We start from the raw sequence: 22,854 nt of genomic DNA on the forward strand, positions 1-22,854 counted from the left end.
TCGTTTGCTTCTTTTTCGCCCAAAATTTAAACGGAAATAATTTTCAAATAACGGCAAAGGACAAAAGGTAACCAAGTATATTTGAAAATATATATTTGCTATATATTTTTTCTCTTTTGAATTTGTAACATACGATGTGTCCTTTTGATTTTTAAAATATTAATTGCAGATTTTATTTATTTATTTATTTTTACGTATAACTTTTAAACTTTTTTTTACGTAGCACAACATTCACTCCATAAGCCCTCGCCTCCCACTGGTGAGACCAGCTTAATTAGAAGGGAAACATGGTGACCCCCTGTTCCTTACTAGTGTTGCATAATGCGCCCAATAATTCTGTGTGCCTTATGTATGAAAATAGACCAGATAGATAAATAGATGTTTATTGATAGTGCGCCTTATAATCTGGTGTGCCTTATAATGTTTGAGGAGAAAAAGTCTATTTTTTTGATAAATTGGCTCCTTTAAAATCTGCCACGCCCAGTTGTATGAATGAGGGCGTGGCACACGTGCGGCCGCTGTTCTGCTATAGGCTGTTTAAAGGTGAAAGTAAAGAGGGCAGCATGGGTGTTTCATGCAAATGGCTGTCAGAAAGAGGAACTACAGCAGCGCGAGCGGCTCCGAGGAGCGAGCTGAAGAGAGCTTTTCAGTCTGAACTGAGTCTGGAGCTCGTGTTCCGCAGTTTTCTGAGTTCATGAGGTGAGAGCAGAGCTGTGAGTGAGTCTGAACCTGGAGGAGAGCAGGACTGACAGGTTTAGGGACCTGTGGAGCTCCTGAACTTCGTGTTCATCGTGCTGCACTGTAAATACCCCGCACCCCCCGGTGTTTAAAGAGCAGATTCAGGCCTGAGGTGGAGTGGATACTTCCTGGAAGACCCTTCTGTAACGTTACTACGCAGGTAGTTATTTCTGACTGAAACTGGACTAAAATTATGCTTGTGCTAATGTTTAACATGGGTTCTGCTGGGTTCTGAAGTTGTAGCAGATCATTACCAGATTGCTGTGCCTTTTATCATCTCATAACCTTCAGAAAATGGCTTAATGACTTATTATTTTACCATTTTCATATTTATACGACTTCAGACTACACAGAAACTATATTTACTCAGCTTAATTCATTTATATTTCCCCTTAGTGATGTCCTTGTTCTTTTTAAACACAGTGTACCAGTCAACAGATTGGACACACCTTAAATTCAGTGTTTTTTCATTACTTAAAAATGTTCTACCTTGTAGATTAATATTAACTAAAGTAATCAAAACTATGAAGAAAACATATGGAATTATTTATAACCAGTTAAAAACAGCCAAACAATACAGAATGTGTTTATATTTTAGATTCTTCAAAGTAGCACCTGCTTAGATGAGAGCTTTGCATATTCTTAGTCAGCTTTATGAGGTAGAGTCACCTGGATTGTCTTTCAGTTAACAGCTGTGCATCATGTGTGTTGTGAAGTGAATAGCCCTATTTAAGTAAAGTTATAATCCTAATCATGTCAAATAGTTTTAAGAAATGAAGGTCAGTCAATCCGAAAAATTTCAAGACAGTATTATCAAGTGCAGTCACAAAGACCATCAAAAATGTTATGATGGAACTGGCACTCATCAGGCCTGTCCCAGGAAAGGAAGACCTAGAGTTCCCTCTAAGTTACCAGCCTAAGAATCCGCAAGTTAGCAGCACTCTAGATATAAGCTCATCTAAATGCAGTTTATAATTCCTTATGTGTTATTATTATGTAATTTCATGTAATGTTTCTTAAATGGGCGGAATTATCTCAAGACGGAAGGATCGAACAGGAAATTAATAGACACGTTAAGATAACTTGATATTATTAAGTAAATAGATGGTACAAAACTGTAAGAAAACATATATTTTTAAACTAAGTTGTTCTACTTAGCTTAATCAGGCAGCACTACAGACATGGCACCAAATCCCACCCTTCCACACGTGAAAGAAGCTTTCTAAAAATAAGCTTTCTAATTAGTAATCTGTTCATTCAGAGTAAATTTTTAAAAGTGTATTGTTATACAGTGTTTTTTTTATTACGGACACAAAAGGAGTGTTATATTGGAATGGAAATATTTCTCCAGACTATTCGTTGCAGATCGACAACTCACAGTAGCTGGGTTTCATTTTAAATGTTTTGCACAATTTACAAAAAAAAAACATCAGCAGAACAAAATAAGTTGTTTTTTTTATTCACTACAAATATGCAAAAGTCAAAACAGCCAGAATAGAGAGAAGGGATGGACTAAGAAATATGAATACGGAGCTAAACTCCATCTCTCTTAATCAGATTTGTAGACTTTACTCTGATCTAAGAAAATATACATATAATTAGTTTACATAAATATGTAAATGATAAAATAACTGCTGTAATCTGATTATGAATGGATTTTTATTTTTGATGGCATATTTTATAGTAATCCATGCTTTAAAAAATTAAATAGGAATATCAGATACATGCTTAAAAATCATATTACTGTTATTGAAACTTTCTTATTGCGATATGTATTTATTTTCCTAGTATACAGTTCTGCTTTCTTTGGTAAACAGGTGATGCTTTGACTTTATTAGTTTGACATCAGTGACCTACTAATAATGAGCTGGTCAGGGGATTCCCAGCCTTCATAGGAGTACAGTGCGATTGAGAGATCTTGTTCTTGCACAACACAGTTTTCCCCCTCTGATTCCATGCTTCATTGGGTTCCAAATAACCTGGTGATGGTTGCCTGTTTAGCATAGGCAATATAGAATTTGGAATGGCAAACAAAACGTTTCCATGTCCTGACATGCTGTAAAACAAAAATTGTTTTAAGAAATGAAGGTCAGTCAATCTGAAAAATATTATCAAGTGCAGTCACAAAGACCATCAAAAATGTTATGATGGAACTGGCACTCATCATGCCTGTCCCAGGAAAGGAAGTCCTAAAATTAATTAGAGTTACCAGCCTAAAAATCCGCAAGTTAACAGCACTCCAGATATGAGCTCATTTAATTGCAGTTTATAATTTTCACACAAGTTTTGTACATGATTCCCTATGTTTTCCTTCCTAGTCTGACTTCAGTGACTTCAGTATTAATTTACAATGTTGAGAAGATAAATAAATAATTATCTGAAGACGAAAGGGATCGAACAGGAAATTAATAGACACGTTAAAATAGCTTGATCTTATTAAGTAAATAGATGTTAAAAAACTGTAAGAAAACATATTTTTAAACTATTCATAGGAGTACAGTGAGATTGAGAGATCATGTTCTTGCACAACACTGTTTTCCCCCTCTGATTCCATGCTTCATTGGGTTCCAAATGACCTGGGGATGGTTGGTTGTTTAGCACAAAGTAAGGAAACTCAATATAGAATTTGAAATGGCAAACAAAAACGTTTCCATGTCCTGACATGCTGTAAAAAATGTGATGTCAATGCCAGTATCTGTCAGTACCATACACTCTGTGTCCAAGTGTTTGTGAACACCTTTTCTAATTCAGCAGCTTTTAATTTGTTTCCATTGTATGGGTCTGCTTTTGAGTTGAGGAATGGTGGTGCTCCATCCAGTACTTTTGAGAGGAGTTGGGGAGTTTGGGATGAGGTAGCTCAATAGCTCAAGCTCTTGTTGCTTAATAAAATTAAATGGTCCAAAACAGAGTAGAGAGCCTTCACTGGACAGTATACTGTATATAAAAGCATTATAATCTTTATCAAAAATGTTTTATGGATGCACCACATGAAAGTCATAAACTAGTGCGAGAGTGTTTTAGATTTGCCTTTCATGTGTTCCTTCCAGTACTTCCCTCTAAAAGTTTTTCAGACCTTAGTCTGACCTCCACTGTTCCTCTGAAACCAGACTTTCAGAGGAAATAGGAATAGTTCATTTGTATTTTCGAATTTCTATTAGTCTAACAAATATTTCTCCACATTGTCGCCAAAATATGTTTTTTTTTATAACAAAACTCTCATTTATTTCACGGTGATAATATTTGATTATTGAGAATATTTGGCGTTATTATTGTATGTGATACATATAGCACACGCCCTTTGAGAGATTTTACTCAGTTTAAATTTATCAGAATCTTCTTTACAGCCATTTGCAATTTTCTTTGTATTTGTTACCGGCCAGGACATACATAGAATCAAATCTTAGTTCTACCTCAACAACGTTCACCAAACATCTGGGAGCACAAACACACCAGACAGTTCTGTTAGAGCAGCATGGTCTCAAAAGCATGGAAGATAAACCAGGACACAGGGCTTAACATAAGGAGAGCAAGACTGGTATCTACTCCTTTGTGCGAGGAGGAAAAGGAGAAGCGCTGCTAGAGTAATACAAAAGAATATCCAGTATCAGTCACGAATTTAATATTTAACAGAAAATATTCAGCCAAAAAGTAAAACAACTAAAGGTTGTAATGACCAAATAATTAAACTAAACAAATATGTTTATATAAAAACAAGAATAAAAATATTTGAGCTGTATAATAAAAAAAATATATATAAATTCATGTTTTCAGTATTTAGACAATTGTTTTGTTTGATTTGGTTTCAGCTAAAAAAAATATTTAAATGCATGTTTTCCAATGTTTTTTTTTTTTCACTTATGTACAACTCAAAAAATGTTTAATTCAAAACACACCTTCTGTTGTTCTTCCTAGAATTTTAAGGGGAAAATCACTAAGAGAAATGGAGGACTCGAATTTAGGCCTGGAGACGCTTAGTGAGGTAGCTCTGAGCAGACTTGCAGAGATGCTGGACAATTCATCATGTGGCTGGAGGCAACTGGCAGAGGCAGTCAAACAGCAGCCACAGTTCCGCTACAGGTAGAATAATCTGGACATATTTACATTATTGCATTTAAAGTCACAAATCAACTTCCTTAGATGCATTTGTAGTCTGTTAGCGTTTTTTTAAAAATGTATTATTATTATTAAAATGACCTACAATCATACAGATTCTGTATTTTATTTATGTAAGAAAATATACAGTTATAGAGGCATCAAAATGACTTGTTTTTTGGTTGTGTATTGGCATGACAATACAATACATATTACAATACTGCAATTATTAAATTAGTATATTACTTTTTGTCTAATCTTAAAAGTGGGATCAAAAAACAAAGACCAATACATAGTTGTCAGAGTTTTAACACAACACACAAAAAGATTGAACAAAAATCCACCAAAATATGGATTTTTAAAAATAATTAACTATGTTGTGTTTTAGAAATCTATACTATATTGCAAAACATAATATTTCAACACTTTAATAAACCAATATTTTAATGCACCCCTAAGAGTTTGTGTGCACATTTTAGTGGTGAAAGTGGTTCATTTTGTGTTGTGCTTAGATCCCAACCACTAGATGTCAGTGTTGTACTCTGTTGTTTAATTCCACTGTTCTGATTGCATAAAAAGTAAATTTTTCTTCTTCTCTTTTTTCTTCTATTTAAAAAAAAATATATATAATACTGTGTTTTGTATACTATGACAGTTTTTTTTCCGCCCAAAAAATGATTTAAACAAGTTTACAGTATTGCAATATAAAGTGCAATATGTTTAATCATTACCAGTGTATAGTTTTTGCCAATACTCAGCCCTACTGTATGTTGGTGGAGTTGGATGCTGGAGATGATTGGTGTATGAAGTCTCTCTCTCTCTTTGTGTGCAGTGAGAAGGAGCTGACCAGCTGCTCTCTCCAGGTGCTCAGTGCCAGAGGGAGCCCGGGCCGGTACATGCTGGCTCTGCTCACTGACCGTCACTGCTCCATCGCCTTCCTTCTGCAGTGCCTGAAGAAAATAGAGAACCATGAAGCTGTGAATTTCCTCACAGCACACGGTACACCCATACACATACATGTGATCTCCATCACTTTGTCAGGAGATGTGCTACACCTACATGCAGGTTTACCTTCAAACCAAATCCATACCAATCCACTTAGCAGCCACTTATCAACACCATAACAACATCCTCGAATACATCCAGAGTATGGTGTCCCAGGTGGCTACTACAAGTCACCTTTAGCTTTGATTGCAGCACACATTCATTGTGGCATTGTTTTCATAAGCTTCTGCAATCTCACAAGATTTAATTCAATCCAGTGTTGCATTAATTTTTCACCAAGATCTTGCAGCATTGATGATGGTAGAGTCTGACCACTGCACAAAGTCTTCTCCAGCACATCCCAAAGATTCTCAATGAAGTTAAGTTCTGGACTCTGTGGTGAACAATCCATGTGTGAACATGATGATCTCATGCTCTCTGAATCACTCTTTCACAATTCCAGCCCCATGAATCTTGACATTGTCATCTTGGAATATACCTGTGCCATCAGGGAAGAAAAAATCCATTGAAGGAATAACCTGGTCTATATTCAGTATATTCAGGTAGTCAGCTGACCTCATTCTTTCAGCAGATACTGTTGCTGAACCTAAACCTGACCGACTGCAGCATCAACCCCAGATCATTTGCTCAGTTAAAAACAGATGGAGACTTGTGGTTGCTGAGTACTTTATGTGGTTGGTATTTAAAAAGCATTGTGACATTTGAAGGGTGCCATAACATTTGTATACCTTTCATTCTGTGTGCTTACCACGACAAGCATGTCAATATAATGAAATGTGCAGCACGCTATGTTGCGCAATAAAATTCGGCAAGAAAAAATAGTATAAAACGGAACTAAGAGGAACTAGAAAAGTGCATTTCCTGTAGGAAGTGGCTGGTTGTGCTTCTATAATTGTATAGTTCCGCATTGCTTTGCTGTTGTGAAATTTATTAATACATTTTTTACTGTCCACTATTGTCAGAAACTGATTATTAATAAAACTAAAGCATGACTTATAAAGACATAAATATAAATGCAGAGTAAAAAGTAAACACCTGTTTGTGCTCTGTTTGTGTTTGTTCCAGTGATGGTGCCGATAGAGATCACGGTGCAGCCGCAGGGCCTGCAGGTGCCAGAGGGGAGCTGTGTGATGCTGGGCTGCAGGGCGGTGGGTCCTCTGGGACTGAACTACCAGTGGTTCAAGAGGGAAGATGAGGTCAGCTGAACAAAACAAAGAAAATGTTTCGTTGTAATGTGTTAAATTTTTTAAACTTTTGCCATTCAGAGGTTCATTCAGTATTATCGGCCTGTAGCATGCTGCTAACCCTGGCTAGCACTGCTGGAGCAGCATTAGCATTACCCCCTAACTGCGCTAAGCGTTGGTTCTTTCACCATTCAGAGGCGAGTATATCGGACTGTTGTCTGTGTGTATACCAGGTTAAAACAAGCTACATGGGACAAACCGCTAGCTGATATCACCCTGGCTTACCAGAATACTCAGGGTTCCTCAGTGTAGCCCTGTCGGGTGGCATTAGCTTACTGGTAATAAACAAAAGCGCTTTACTCACCCAAATAAACAGTTTTTAGGAGAGAACTCTGTGTAGATTAACATTCAGAGCTAGTTTGACAAAGAAAATGTTTTTTTATTTAAAGTTTTGTTTGTTTTATTTAGCTGCGAGATATAGTGTGCAAAATACGGTAAGTGTCTGGCATATTGCTATCTTGGCAACAGTGTGCCACTGTGTCCGTTGTTTAGAACTGACCAGACCTATGCATATGACATTAATTAAGTTTAGTTTACAGAAAATAAACTTGTAAATAAATTTGTCAAATTTTACATAAGACTCTGTATACACTATATGGACAAAAATATTGGCACACATGCTCAGAAGACTTTCTACCAGATATTGGGACATTGCTGTCATGATTTGATTGCACTTAGGGAAAAATCATTAGTGAGGTCAGGATATTGTATTGCGATGATCCCACCACATCCCAACTTTCCAACTCATTCGAAAACTGTTGGATGGAGGACCATCATTCTAGACAACACAGTTCAATACTGGTGGCTTTACACCTTTCTAACTCACATCTAAAATTAAGTTTTGTGCTAATATCTGGTCTTAAGAGTCTCTTCTATTGACAATCTAAACCTCTAAAGTAACTGAATGGCTTTATTAGAAGGTTCTTCACAAACATTTGGACATATGTACTGTATGTATATGCATTTCTTAGTAATTATTTAATATTACTGTATTTAAATGTGTGTATGTGTTTGTAGGTGCCAGGAGGAAATTCGCGAGAGCTAATTCTGAATTCTATTGGTCCGGCTCAGGAAGGTCATTACCTCTGCAGAGTTAATGCTGGAGCAAAGTGTGTGTTCAGTAAATGGGCCCATGTGCGCCTGGTTCGGTCTGCTGGTGCAGGTAATAGCTGTCAGTACATCACAGAAAGTACTTGAGATTAGATTAGATGTACATTTACTGTCTTTGAGAGAGTACTAATATAGATAGATAGATAGATAGATAGATAGATAGATAGATAGATAGATACATAGATAGATAGATAGATAGATACATAGATAGATACATAGATAGATACATAGATAGATACTTTATTGATCCCCGAGGGGAAATTTGGGAAAAAAATATATATATATATATATATTAGAACTAGTGTTTTTAGTGTATTCCCACGTATAGCTGATTTTTTTGAAGATCATAGTGACTAAGTGTTTAAGTCTCTGTACTGCTGTACTGTACTGTACTGTGTTTCAGGAGGGATGTTCCCCTCTTCAGCCAGTGGACTGTGTATAACTCAGCAGCCCCGCTCTCAGACTCTCTCTGAGGGAGACGCTCTCCATCTAGAATGTTCTGCTCAGGCAAACCCTCCTCCTCAGTTCCAGTGGTACCACAACAAGCAGCCTCTGGCCAAAGCTAACAGAAGCTTTCTGAAGGTACTGCATAAACTCCATCAATGTACATGTCTTAAGATTCTTATCTGATGTGTTGTTGATTAAAAATAAGTCACACCCTCTACAGCATGTTTTTTTTTACCAGGAGGTTCCGACCCCCAAGGGAGCCCTGACATAATCTGCTTTGATGCTAATTAGGGCATTTTCTCCTCACATAGTTACACCAACTCATTAGCCGCTCTATTCAACTCTGACTCAACTTGACTCAGATTCACTCATGCTCGTCGTGGGTATTCACATCCACGTTTGGTTTCATTTTAAGTTCATAAAATCTATATTAAGCAGCAAGTGGAACATCTTTTTGACCAAACATAACATTAAGTGAGTAAACTTATATTTAGAAAGAAGTAATAACAATAGTTTGTATTTGTAAGAGGGGGAGGGGGGGTGAGAAGAGGGATGGTAAGTTTGCTGAAAATACTGTGATTCACAAAACAATCCTTTATGATACTTTACAGCAGCTGTGTTAATGAAGAGGATAAATTAATACCAAATAAGCAATAATACATGGAATAATAATACCAATATTTAATGCCACATTTCAACAGATATATATATAGTATAGTATAGTATAGTATAGTATAGTATAGTATATGTAGTACTAGAGACCCAGACTTGAGAAAAAGTAAAAGTTTTCTGTCAAAAAGGGACTTGAGTAGAAAATGAAATGTTTTGTAAGCTCCACACTTAATTGAAACTACTAAAGTATTCAACATTTTTGTACTTAAGTATTGCAAGTTAAGTCAGCATGAAAAAGATAAATTAAGAAAACAAAACTGTAATTCTTCAAACAAAAACATTTTCTTTTAAAGCCAAACGAGCGCTGGATGGTAATCTACACAGCAATAGCATTAGTGGCCAACCGCTAGTGCTAGCAGTAGCATGTAGCTTGTTTTGACACTGTAAACACGCAGGCTACAGGGCGTTAATACTTACCTCTAAACAGCAAAAGAGCTAGCACTTAGCGTGGTTAGCAGCTAATTCTAATGCGGCTCCAGCAGTGCTTTCTGGGGTTAGCAGCAGGCTACAGGCCGATAACACTCAACAGCGAAAGTGCTAGCAATTAGCGTGGTTATTGGATAAAGCTAATGCTGCTGGAGAACTAAACTGAAATTCTGGCATAAAGCTGTACTTCAGCGGAGTGGTTTTACTGCTCTTTACAACCTGACTGGTTGAATCCAAACATAAGTCACTCCACATTATAAGGTGCCCTGTATACACTAAGAAAATCAACAAACTGAGTACTGTGAACAGAGGTCCCCAAACATTTGTGTTAAGACTGTATATTGAATTGATCATGACTAATGATAATTTCAGATACCGTGTGTAACTACAGCCGACCGAGGAATCTACAGCTGCAGAGTGTTCAACCTCTATCACGAGCTGAGGACTGACCCCGTCCAAGTGGAAATAGGTCAGAATACAGATCTAGCTAAATATTCAGTTTTTGAGATGAGTTGAGGAGTTGGGGATGAAGTAGAACAGTGATTATGGATGCCGTAAAATAAACATTCTTAGCCAAAAACCTCAAATAATCTAAAGGCTGAATTTCTCGTGACCAGAAAAAATACATAAATAAATAAATAGCCTAGTATTTCTTTTTAAAGAAAAATAAATGAGATATCTACCATTTTACCATTTAAAACATTTACAACATCCTAGCTGGTTGTGATTTGATAATGTGATAAAGCCGGCCTTTTAGTTTATTTTAGTTTCGTGAAATGGATACACGCATAACAAATAAATAATGAAGAAAAATATAAAACACATCAATTAGTCTTGCATTTAAACAAAACAGTACAGGCCAAAAAGGTATAGGCTGAAGCTTTAGCTTATTTTGTCAACCCTATTCATCTAACTAATATATAATTTAATGTTACATAGTGTAGTGAAACAGAAAGCAACAAACAAACAAAAGAACTAACAATCATCCAACATTTTACAATTTATAATTTCAAAAGAGAATTCCTCAATTTTATGTTTATCCTCAAAGTGTTTATCACCTTCGTGTTAACCTTTTTTTATTTTAAGATCAAACATACTTTTTTGGTTTCAAATAACCCCTAAATACAGTTCAGATTTTTTTTTCTGTGCTTAATACATTATCTGTATTATATTAGGTAAACAAAATATGAAATCCAGAATTTTAAAGCATGAAATTAAACAATTAGTTTGTTGGTTGGTTCGTAGTAAAATGCTTACTTATTTTGGTTGTCAAATATTTTGTGCATCCATCATAGAGGTGATAATTTGACATTCTGACTTCACTAAAGCTTATCTCACTAAGTGTAAGCAAATTCTCTCAACAGTGCTCAACAAAAGAAATTTATAGAAAGTCTTTCCAAAACAGTAGAGACAGTTACTCCAACAAAGGCAAAAAAAAAAACTATTTTATTATTCATTATATTAAGAAGAAAAGATAAAAGAGCTGGTGTCACAATACTTTTGTCCTTCTAGTGTTTATGTACTGTATATGGCACAGTAATTTAGGAGAATCTCTCTGGATTCTACTGTATAAACTGTATTAATTGATTAAATAGCCTTTCATAAGCATGTCTGTGGGGGGGTGATGGTCTGCATTCCTTCAGGTCCTGGGTCCTGCACTGATTCCTCATGGATGCCAGAAGAAGAACAAGGTAAGAATCACCTCTATAAAATCATATCATTACTTTTGTCCAGTTTACCTGTTTTTCCAGATTAGGCCACTCATGTCTGTGTGCATATTTCAGATGTTCCGGACATGCCTCCCAGACAGACGGGTGAATTCTATGGTATGTAGAAGATGGATGGGACATAAAAGTGTGTTTATAAGTAAATCATAACAGGAAGCTACTTTCTCCAACCAATGAAAAGCTTTTATTTTTTTCTAAATCTCCTCTTTTCTTCCTCCTGCCTCTTTCTAGCCACGGATAAAGTGGCGCTGCTGATGGGGAATATGAACTACCTCCACCACCGGCAGCTGAGAGCCCCCATGGCTGACGTGTATGAGCTGACCAACCTGCTGAGGCAGCTGGACTTCAAGGTGGTCTCCCTGCTGGACCTCAACTGGCATGAGATGCAAAGAGCTGTTTCTGAGTTCATGCTGCTGCTGGGTCAGGGTGTCTACGGTAATCCTGGACCTTTTTTGTTGCAGGAAAAATTATGGTGCTTTAGAAAGATGCTGTGAAGTGATGCTACTTAAATCATATGTGTCCGCCACTGAAGAACTTCTTTTGAGGAAACAGCAATATGACTTATTGTTTCAGATAAATTATTATTAATATAAATTATTAAGTATATTCACGTAATCAGCCAAACACCAAAAGTCTTATTTTGTCATTTCCAGGTAAATATTGTGAATTGTTATATTTACTTTGGATGTTAAATCAAAAATAAATGTAAAGATTTTTTTTTTTTTATAATAATAAAATAAAAACTTTAAATCCATGTTGCTGCTCCACTGACTGTATTAGGTCAAAGAGTTTTTCTATTATTGCCACTTTTTCTATTTTTGTTCTTTTTTTAATATTGTAATGTATAGTATTGCTTAAATTGTGGATAATCATGAATATACATAAATAATTGATCACAAAAAAGATAACAATATGCCAGAAATTTACTTAAACACACCTCGCCAGACCACCACACCCATCAGATAGATTAGATATGTTCATAAGCGTTTTTGCTATTTAGATGGCGCAGGCGCAAGGCGTAAAAACTGACTGTTGGCGGGGTGTAAGATGTACAAGATGTAAAACATTTTTTGGTGTGCTACAGGTCTACTTTACTACGCTGGACATGGTTATGAGAACTACGGCAACAGTTTCATGGTACCCATAGATGCTCCAGCCTCGTACACCTCAGAGCACTGCCTCTGGGTGCAGGACATCCTGCAGCGCATGCAGAAACGCCAGACTGGACTCAACGTCTTCCTGCTGGACATGTGTCGCAAGAGGTACAGATAATCACACCCACGTGTCTGTGTATATTTAAAGATCAAGGTGCTTCAAAGAGGTCCTCTTAGCTATGTTGTAGAAGAACGCACTTGCTAATTTAAGTTACATCCGTTGTTGTTACAGATGTGGTAATGCACACACAGCTTGTCTAGACCCTGAAAAGAAGTACTGCCCATAAAATTAGACTCTCTTAAAAACTCTTAGTATTGAACTGTGGAGCAGTGGAGAACTGTGCTCTCTGGAATGATGGTGCTCCATTCGATACATTTTGGATGTTGTGGATGCAGTAGGGTGGTGATCATCCAAAATCAACCCAAAATCAATCTGAAAAAAAAAAACAATATCAACACTTCTCAACTTGTTCTTTTGTTTCTGAATGCAATCAAACTCCAATTTGTGAAGAACATTCCTGCAAACAAATAGTGAAATATATATATAAAAAAATATATATGTGTATGTATATATATATATATATATATATATATATATATATATATATATACAGTGCCCTCCATAATTATTGGCACCCCTGGTTAAGATGTGTTCTTTAGCTTCTCATAAATTGAGTTTTGTTCAAAATAATATAGGACCATGATGGAAAAAAAGAGTAAAATACAACCTTTAACTCAAGTAAATTTTAAGGGGGAAATAAAATCCCTGACTAAGAAATAATTATTCTTCATAAAATCACCTGTTCCACAATTATTGGCACCCCTAACAATTCTTAGGAAATAAATTTAATAAAAGTATTTCTGTCACTTCTACAGTAGTTTACGAAGTTGATCAGAGTATGTAGGAACATTTAATTAGTAATTCACAACTTCCTGTTTCCCTGGGGTATAAATATGACGTGACACAGAGGCCATTTATCTTCAACATGGGAAAGACAAAGGAACATACCATTCAAGTGAGGCAGATGTGTGTTGACCTTCACAAGTCAGGCAATGGCTACAAGAAAATCGCTACTCGCCTACACCTGTCCATATCTACTGTCAGAGGAATTATTAAGTTTAAAACAACTGGAACAGTGGTAAACAAGCCTGGACGAGGACGCAAGTTTATTTTGCCACCACACACAGTGAGGAGGATGATAAGAGAAATAAAAAGTTCTCCAAAGCTCACTGTTACAGAATTGCAACAAATGGTAGCTTCTTGGGGTCACAAAGTCTCCAAAACAACCATCAGGCGCTATCTACATGCCAACAAGCTGTTTGGGAGGCATGCACGGAAGAAACCATTTCTCACTCACAATCATAAACGCAAACGTTTGGAGTTTGCTAAGCGGTACTGGGACTTCAACTGGGACCGTGTGCTTTGGTCAGATGAAACAAAGATAGAGCTTTTTGGCAACAAATGCTCTAAGTGGGTCTGGCGTAACACAAGAGCTGAGTATGCAGAAAAGCACCTCATGCCCACTGTGAAATACGGCGGGGGATCAGTGATGCTGTGGGCCTGTTTCTCTTCTAAAGGCCCTGGGAACCTTGTTAGGGTGCATGGCATCATGAATGCTCTAAAATACCAGGACATTTTAAAACAAAATCCGGTGGCTTCTGCCCGAAAGCTGAAGATGGGTCGTCACTGGGTCTTTCAGCAAGATAATGACCCTAAACATGTGGCCAAATCTACACAGAAATGGTTCACCGCACACAGAATCAAGCTCCTCCCATGGCCATCTCAGTCCCCAGACCTCAACCCCATTGAAAACCTGTGGGGTGAGCTGAAGAGGAGAGTGCAGAGGAGAGGACCCAGGTCGTTGGATGATTTAGAGAGAATGTGCAAAGAGGAATGGTCAAAGATCCCTCTTTCTGTATTCTCCCATCTTGTGAAACATTACAGAAGAAGATTAGGTGCTGTTTTGTTGGCAAAAGGGGGTTGTACAAAGTATTAACATCAGGGGTGCTAATAATTGTGGCACACATGATTTGATGTTAAATAATTATTTCTTAATGTGGGATTTTTTTCCTACTGAATAAATTCACTTGAGTTAAAGGTTGTATTTTACTCTTTTTTTCCATCGTGGTCCTATATTATTTTGAACAAAACTCAATTTATGAGAAGCTAAAGAACACATCTTAACCAGGGGTGCCAATAATTATGGAGGGCACTGTATATATATATATATATATATATATATATATATATATATTTCCAGTGAGTTGTCCATAGCTGCCACTATGATCAGTAGATCGCCAATTCGAATCCTGTTCATGTAGCTTGCCATCGGCTACCTGAGCCCTGAGAGAGCACAATCGGCCTTGCTCTCTCTGGGTGGGTAGATGGCGCTTTCCCACCACATCACTCCAAAGGGTGATGTTGGTCAGCACAAGGCGTCTGTAAGCTGATGTATCTGAACCGAGCTTTCCTCCGAGCGCAGTGTGATGCTACTCGAAAAGTTTCAAGAGGTGGTGGCTGATTTTACATGTATCGGAGGAGGCATGTTCTAGTCTTCACCCTCCTGGTGTTGGAGCATTACTAGTGGGCAGTCCTAATAAATGGTTTGGGTTGGGTAATTATAAAATTATAAAAAAAGGCACTTCAAGGTTATCCACATATTCTCTATTGGGGGAGTAGTCAGGATTGTGATTTTGCATTGTTGTTTTTTATTATTATTTTTTTTTCCATACTGTCCCAACTTTTCTGACTCAACTTAGGGTTGTTATATGTTTGATATATGGTTATTCATTGGAAAGGCTGAATTGTTATTGTCGTAAAGTAGCTTTGCAGAAATCTGGACTTCTGATCTTCACTCTAGTCTTAGTCATTCGCAGTTGTAGATCCATCTGACGTTCTGTTTTGAGGGACAACCTTTTCTTGGCAGTGCCTGGATAGTATGATGGATCCTCCATCTCTGAACTCTTTAGAAATTCTAGTTCATTTTGCTGTACCACATTTCAACCCACCAGTGGGTCGAGGCACACGTCTTGAAAACCACTGACCTAGATTACTCATCATTATAACGTTGTTTAGGTAAATGTGAAAGCTTTTTAAAACTATGCCAGTGTATTTTTTAACCTGGTCTGGAGGACAGGACTCCATTAGTTTATCTGTTTCAATTTCATCTGATCTAACACATAATGTTCAATGTGGGGAGGCTTATTTAACTTACTAAAGACCGCTGTTAGAACAGTGAAAACATTACAACCTGAAGGGTAGAGGTACTGGAGAACACAGCTGGTCTTGCTATCTGGGTGGGTAGATGGCACTCTCTCCCTAAATCACTTTATGAGGTGATGTCGATCAGCACAAGGCATCTGTGAGCTGATGTATCATAACCGAGTCGCTGCACTTTCCACGGAGAGCACTGTGATGCTACTCGGTAATGTTTTAAAAGAGTCAGTGGCTGACTTTACATGTACTGGAGGAGGCATGTGCTAGTCTTCAGCCTCCTGGTGTGTTGGGGCATTACTAGTGTTAGGGGGAGTCCTAATGAATGGGTTGGCTAATTGGCCGTGTAAATTGGGGAGAAAATGGGGGGTAAATTTGAATATTAGAACACTGTAGGTTTGCTGTAGAAGTATAAATTGGGCTTTAGACCTACAAATATCAAAAACATGGTTCTTTATGGAACCAAAAGGGGTTCTTTTCTGAGGGAACTCATAACTCTTGTTGTCTTTCTTTTAAAGAAACCTGAATGATGACATCATCCAACAGCCTGGACCTCTGAGAGTAACACCGAACATCGTGTTTGGCTATGCAACGTGAGTTCCACAAACCCAGTTCTGATGCTTCCTGTTGCTGAACCACTACACAGAGCTACACTGCTGGTTTTAACAAACCTATCATGTTTCCACATACAGCTGTGTTGATGCTGAGGCTTTTGAGGTAAACAAGGATGACCTGTCCAATGGAATCTTCATCAGCTTCCTGAAGACCAGGCTGATGGAGCAGGAGAAGGTCACAGTCATGCTGGACAGGGTGGCTGAAGGTTTGCAGTTCTTTTAAACCGTGTTTATACTCTGTTGCTTTATCTGCTTTTATCTGCCGGATGTTAAGCAGCTCTTAGTGTTATTCATGAGAATTCTCAGGAATTCAAAGTGTTCAGAGTGGTTTTGAGGTTCAGCTCGATGGTGAATCATCGTCTGATGATCTTTATCTAGTCTTAAGACAGACTAAATGCGAGTCTGTGAAACTGACCCAGAGGTTGCTTTGTGGGTTTTGACAAAAGGTAAAACCCTAAATTCATATTAAGCATTGCACTGATCAGCCGTAACATTCTTATCATTGACAAGGGGTTAACCCTTTCAGGTCTGCACAGATTATTTCTTCTAAATTCCAGATTTACTGATATAGACAAATTACAAACCATTAAACTAATTGAGTGGATATGAGGGAGTTGAATGTTTTAGTTGATAAAAGCCACAATTCCATATTTAGCTAAAACAGAAGAACCAAATGGAAATGTTAGGCCTGACAATATCCATCTGACAATATAAACATGTCATTTATATTTTTTGCATAGTGGTAAATTGAATGGTGTGATGAATGGTTTAAAAAAAAAATTAGGGACATGTGTTAAATTTGCAGTTTCATAAAAAATTCATGTATTTTTTGAGAAATAATACGTATTTAATTAAAATAGACAAACATGGTTACATTAGCATCAAAAAATGTGGCATTTATTATTAATTTTCATTTGTCTGATTTTTCATTTTGTCTTATTGAACATTTAATGATGGCCATCTGGGATATGCATATATACATTATATAAATATATAATAAATAGATTGCAACACTTACTATTAAACACGTTCTATTAAACAGTTACTTTAAATTCATTTTGTCCTTTTTTGCAGTTGTGTCAATTCAATTAATTTCTTCACATAAATTAATTATACTAAAAACTAACATTTTAAAATAAACTGGTGCTTTTGTATGTGCAAAACTGAGTGCCAGGAAGGATACATGAGTTGCGTCCTCAAATTAGCCTTCTATTAAGTAATGTTTTGGAAGCAGGAAAAATTGACAAGCAATCGAGACCTTATGGAATCCATGTGTCCACAGGTCAGAGAAGCTTGATTGGCACAAGTCTACCTAAACAATATTAGGCCAGTAGTTTTAATGTTTTGGCTGAGAAGTGTATACTTGTTTTAAATAATAAAAACAGAATTACATTGTATGCATAGAGTTTTATTTAATTAGATGCCATTATGGTTTTGTTTCTTTTAAACAGTGTTTATATTGTTATGCTCAAACTGTATATTTGAGCGCTAGTTAATGCTATTTGTGATTAAAACTTCACGCTGTGGTTTTTACGTTGAACTCAGTTGTAACTTCTCTGTTACTTTCATTGCTCTTGCAGTAGTTTCAGAACCTCAGAGAGCAAAACATCCTGTGTTTAATATTGGAGAATTTTTCCTCTTTGTTTTTGTTTAGATTTACAGTGTAGTGGAAAAAGTATTTGCCCTCTTACAGATTTTTTTTTTTTTGCTTTTTTTTTATCGTACTAAGATTTTTCAGATTGACAAACTTATTATAATGTCAGACATGGATAACCTGAGTAAATATAAAAGCAGTTGTTAATTTCATGTATTGCTCCCTAATCTAATAACTTGGTTGTGCTACCCTTGCAGCAACAACTGCAATCAAGCTTTACCAATAACTGACAATGTTTTTTTGAATAGGAATTTTGGCCCGCTCTTCTTTACAGAAGGTTTTAATTCAGCCACATTGGAGGGGTATTGAGTATGAACAGCCTGTACAAGATCATCCACAGCATCTTTATCAGACTTTGACTTGTTTTTTCCCCATTTTGTGTTGGACTTGCTGGTTTGCTTTAGATAATTGTCCTGCTACAGAACCCAAGTTTACCTGAGCTTGAGGTCACAAACCGATGGCCGGACACATTCTCCTTCAGGATTTTCTGGTAGATAGCAGAATTCATGGTTATCATCAAGTTATATATTTGTGGCAAATGTAAGATGGGCCTTTGTGTTCTTTTTGGACAGCAATGCTTTTTTGCCTTGCCCTCTCCCATGGATAAAAAGTTTGCCCCGTCTATTTCATATTATTGATTCATTAACCTTAACCTTAACTGAGGCAATTGAGAAGTGTAGTTTTTAGATGTTGTACTGGGTTCTTCCTCATGGATGAGTTCTCCATGCCCTTTTTATGTAATTTTGGTCGGCCAGCCACTCCTGGAACAACTCACCAGTCTTCCATGTTTTCTTCATTTGTCAATAATAGCTCTCACTGTGGTCCTCTGGAGTCCCAAAGCCTTAGAAATGACTTTGTTACCTTTTCCAGACTGATAGATGACTTTCTCTGTGTTTTTCATCTTGTGTTGGATCTCTTCAGATTGGAGCATAATGTGGGGCTTTTTGAGGTCTTTTATCCTGCTTCATGTTGTCAGAGAGCTTCTATTTTAATAATTTCTTGATTTGACAGGCCTGGCAGTAATCAGGCCAGGTTGTGGCTAGTAAAATTAAACTCAGGACTCTTATGGTAGAAGACTGGCGGGCTGAACTACTGTAGCTGTTAAATTAAAATCCATTTTTTTGTGATTGCTGTGTTGTTACCAACTAAACTACACCAATCATTATTGTTAGTCTTCTACTAGAAGCTGATTGGGTCATCTGCTTCTCATTTCAGATATGGGGAGGTGCCAGCTTACACGTGGACGCCAGGCTCTGGAGCTGCGCAGTAACCTGTCTGAGAGGCGTGCTCTCACAGATCGCATTCAGGCCATGGACTGTCCAGTTACTGCGTCAACACGCAATCTACAGTGGTCTATTGCACACGGTGAGAAATATTCTTAGCAGTATTAGAAGGTCAAGTTAAACAACTAAGCAGAACACAAATCACTGGTAAGTAGCAGGTACCAGTGATACAACTAGAATGTTCTGGTCCACATGCTCATGGTAGTGCAACATTAATTAAGTTAGTTATATCCTACAGGTCAGGGCAGCGTTCTTTAGCTTCCATGAGACATGACAAAAATACCTGGACACAATACTAATTCTTGTCAAATTACATTTAGCATGTTGGTATGTATTAGTGTATATTACACCACATTTAGTTCCAACCCTGCAATGTGATTGGCTGAGAGGCGCTCTATGAGTGCCATTATAATGCACTGTAACAGAATGTAACTCTCCATGTATTACTCCGCCACATACAGGTAACCTAGCAACGATGCAGCGCTTACAAGCCAAACAGCAGAGCTACAAACAGAGCAGCTATGGACTCGCGGAGTGTTTATAACCCAACAGATTGTATTTTCTTGTCCACTTTAACTCAAAATAATCAATAAACAGCGATAGAACTGTGGTATAATCGCAATAATACACTTGAGGAGTCATGACCCATGTTTTTGATGGAATTTATTGTTCAGTCAATGATGGCAAGCAATTTTGACCACACTGTTATACCGCCAGCACCGTGTTTCATAAATGTGATACAATGTTTATGCAGGAAATGCAAATGAAATGAAATGGAAAAAAATCCACATGAAAATGAATACAATACTATTATATAATTTTCTTTCATTATAACATTTTTTAACACAATAATTAAATGATCTAACATTTAAAACATTTTTCTGAGAATATAGTGCATTTTTTTTAACAAAGCTAATTCATTCGTTGGTGTTGTTTCTGGTTCAGTTCTGCCAGAGAGTCGGGTTCTGCAGTTTGACTGTGGTGTGAAGGTGCAGTTGGGTTTTGCGGCAGAGTTTTCCAACATCATGATCATCTACACTCGGATCTTAGAGAAACCCAAAGACATCACATCCTGCTCAGCCCAGCTATTAGACTTCACTGAGGTACGTCAGGTGTCTCCACTGCAAATGCATTATCATATTGTGTTCTTACGGTACATTGATCTGCAGAGCTCTAGAGCAGTGGAGCTGTGAAAATGGTCCATCATTATGTATATAAGTGGCAAAAGTAAAAAAAAAATCTGTTATTGCAAGTAAATGTTTCCAGTTGTAACGCTTAATCAGTCCTGCACATCGGCTTAGAGAAAGCTTGTTATGCTTTAGGCCCCGCCATAATATTTTCCTTTATTCTTTTTTAACCATTGTTTGGTAGAACAACTCTGGTCCATACGTTGCTTCATGGCCTATATATGTTTTTGATTTAAATAATTGTTCCATCAATGAATGCAAGCCATTTTGAGCACACCATCATTGGGCAGCAACGATTTGCTATATTTTAGGGCCCAGAGATTGACCTCAAACGAACCAACCAGGAGAGCCTCAGAGAAGCTGGAAGTTTGCTGCTGACCATGGATGATTGGCTTCCCCAGGAGCAGCCACGTCTCTACACTCGTCTTTGTGCTCTCCAAAGACTCAAGGTCTTTATGAGTTTTGCCTTAAACTACTTATGATCTCATCTTTAATCTAGATGGTAATCTGGATTAATCTCACTGTGTTTGCTCTCATTTTTCCACACAGATGGAGCTCTCATTCACGGTGTGTCTACACTATCAATACACCAACCTCGACGAGGACCTTCTGGAAAAGAAAACAGTGACTGTGGGCAAACCGCTTGTCTCCAAACTCAACCTCCATGAAGCAAGGCCTCACCATGTCTTATCCTCTTCCTCTGATGATCTTCAAACCATGTCAGACTCCTCATCTTTTGCAGAGGAACTGAGGGCCAGCTTGCCTTCCTTAGAAATGTCAGCTGAGTGCTACAATTATCCACGTGAGGTCTCCTCCAGGATAAACGAACCCGAAGAGAACATCAGCCCGGAGTTCCTCAGCTCTGATGAGCCTCCAGCCTCCAAAAGCTTGACCCATGCTGGTCCTGAGAAACCTCTGAAGTTCACCAACTTCCATTCCTTCTAGTGTAAATCTGTTCAGGTTTACTGTATTGATGTTCCACTTAACATGGTGCAGTTTACTTTATGCCCTCCTCTATGATCTGCCTGTCATAGAGGAGGGATGGGTGCTTCTACAGGAGTGTGTGCTTCAGAGGACATAATATTAGAAAAAGCAGTGATACTTTGATGGTTCTGATGGTTTTTGGTCCAACCCTACAGAGGTCAGCCTATATAAAGAAATAGTGCACAGTTTTGCAATGCTAATATAAAGTAATATAATAGAATCGGTCAGATACTGTATATGGACCAATGTATTTATTTATTCTTTAAAATGATCATGTTTTTGTTGAAGTAAAGGTTTACTAGGTTTAAGAGCATTGCTGAGAGGATTTTTAGCCCACGTTTATTTTTTAACTTGCTCCTAGTGCTAATTAATCTGAGTCCTACTGTAGTCTGAGGACTACAGTACTGCTTTACAAGGACTGGGCAAGCTGTCTGTATGTGTGCATTTGTATATCAGTATGTCAAAAAATACATAAAAAGCAATGTGATGATAACACAATACAAAAATGGACAATATGCATTGTAGTCATACAATGACTAGATGTTCTGTTTATGGCATCTAAAACAGCTGCATTGTTCATACACAGTAAAAAAGCAACCCACTCCAGCACATCATGCTTTGCACTCCACCTACCTTCCAGTTCTAGGCCCAATCAAATTTTACCTTTTTGACCTACTGAGTCCTACTCCTCTGTTTTGCATGTTCATGCCTAGACATAGTGTGTCCTGATTCTTGTCTGGCTGGAGGGGGAAGTGTTAGAGCTACATGTTCCTTCAAAAGGGGACTTCAAACAGTGGCCTGTAAATCTCTGACAACTAACCAAAGAAACCCAAAAAGTGATGGAGTATCCTGGTTAATAACTACTCTTCAAATAGTTTAAATGTTTAAATGTTTTATGGCCATTAAAATGTTTTATGGCCATTTACTTCATAACAACAAACTCTGCCCGCCCACCCTAAAAACTGATTAGCTGACTCACAGATTACTTGCCGGCATCAGGGAGCCGTTATTGATATATGGTAGACTCCTGCAACATTCGGGAGACTTTTTTACCCTTGAAAACAAGGGGTATGGGTACAAAAGGGAAATGGGATTGGACCCTAGTCTCATCAGTACAGGCTTGTACTCAGTAATGTGAGGTCAATGTGAAATTAAGCTTTTAAAGAAAGCCCAATACATTATACACATTTTACAATTTACTGGACCTGTACATGACAATATTGTATTGCTGCCTAAATAAAAAAATATTTTATGTAATTTATTGTAGGTTTTGTAAGTCCCTTAAGTTTTTTTATTGCTGCAC

General features: G+C 37.4%; 1 protein-coding gene across 1 annotated transcript; it reads left to right on the top strand.

The window, feature by feature from the left end:
- The first annotated feature begins 565 nt into the window (after positions 1 to 565).
- Positions 566 to 22,068, top strand: malt2 (MALT paracaspase 2). The gene is made up of 17 exons (XM_007240117.4): positions 566 to 898; positions 4,651 to 4,815; positions 5,663 to 5,829; positions 6,901 to 7,031; positions 8,097 to 8,241; positions 8,593 to 8,771; positions 10,107 to 10,203; positions 11,378 to 11,425; positions 11,519 to 11,560; positions 11,693 to 11,896; positions 12,546 to 12,723; positions 16,348 to 16,422; positions 16,522 to 16,649; positions 19,313 to 19,462; positions 20,326 to 20,483; positions 20,879 to 21,016; positions 21,117 to 22,068. Exons 2-17 carry the CDS (start codon positions 4,679 to 4,681, stop codon positions 21,510 to 21,512), a joined length of 2,373 nt encoding a protein of 790 aa, XP_007240179.3. The 5' UTR covers positions 566 to 898; positions 4,651 to 4,678; the 3' UTR covers positions 21,513 to 22,068.
- Positions 22,069 to 22,854: the final 786 nt, after the last annotated feature.

This window comes from Astyanax mexicanus, chromosome 16, assembly GCF_023375975.1.
Source record: "Astyanax mexicanus isolate ESR-SI-001 chromosome 16, AstMex3_surface, whole genome shotgun sequence".
Lineage (NCBI taxonomy): Eukaryota > Metazoa > Chordata > Actinopteri > Characiformes > Acestrorhamphidae > Astyanax > Astyanax mexicanus.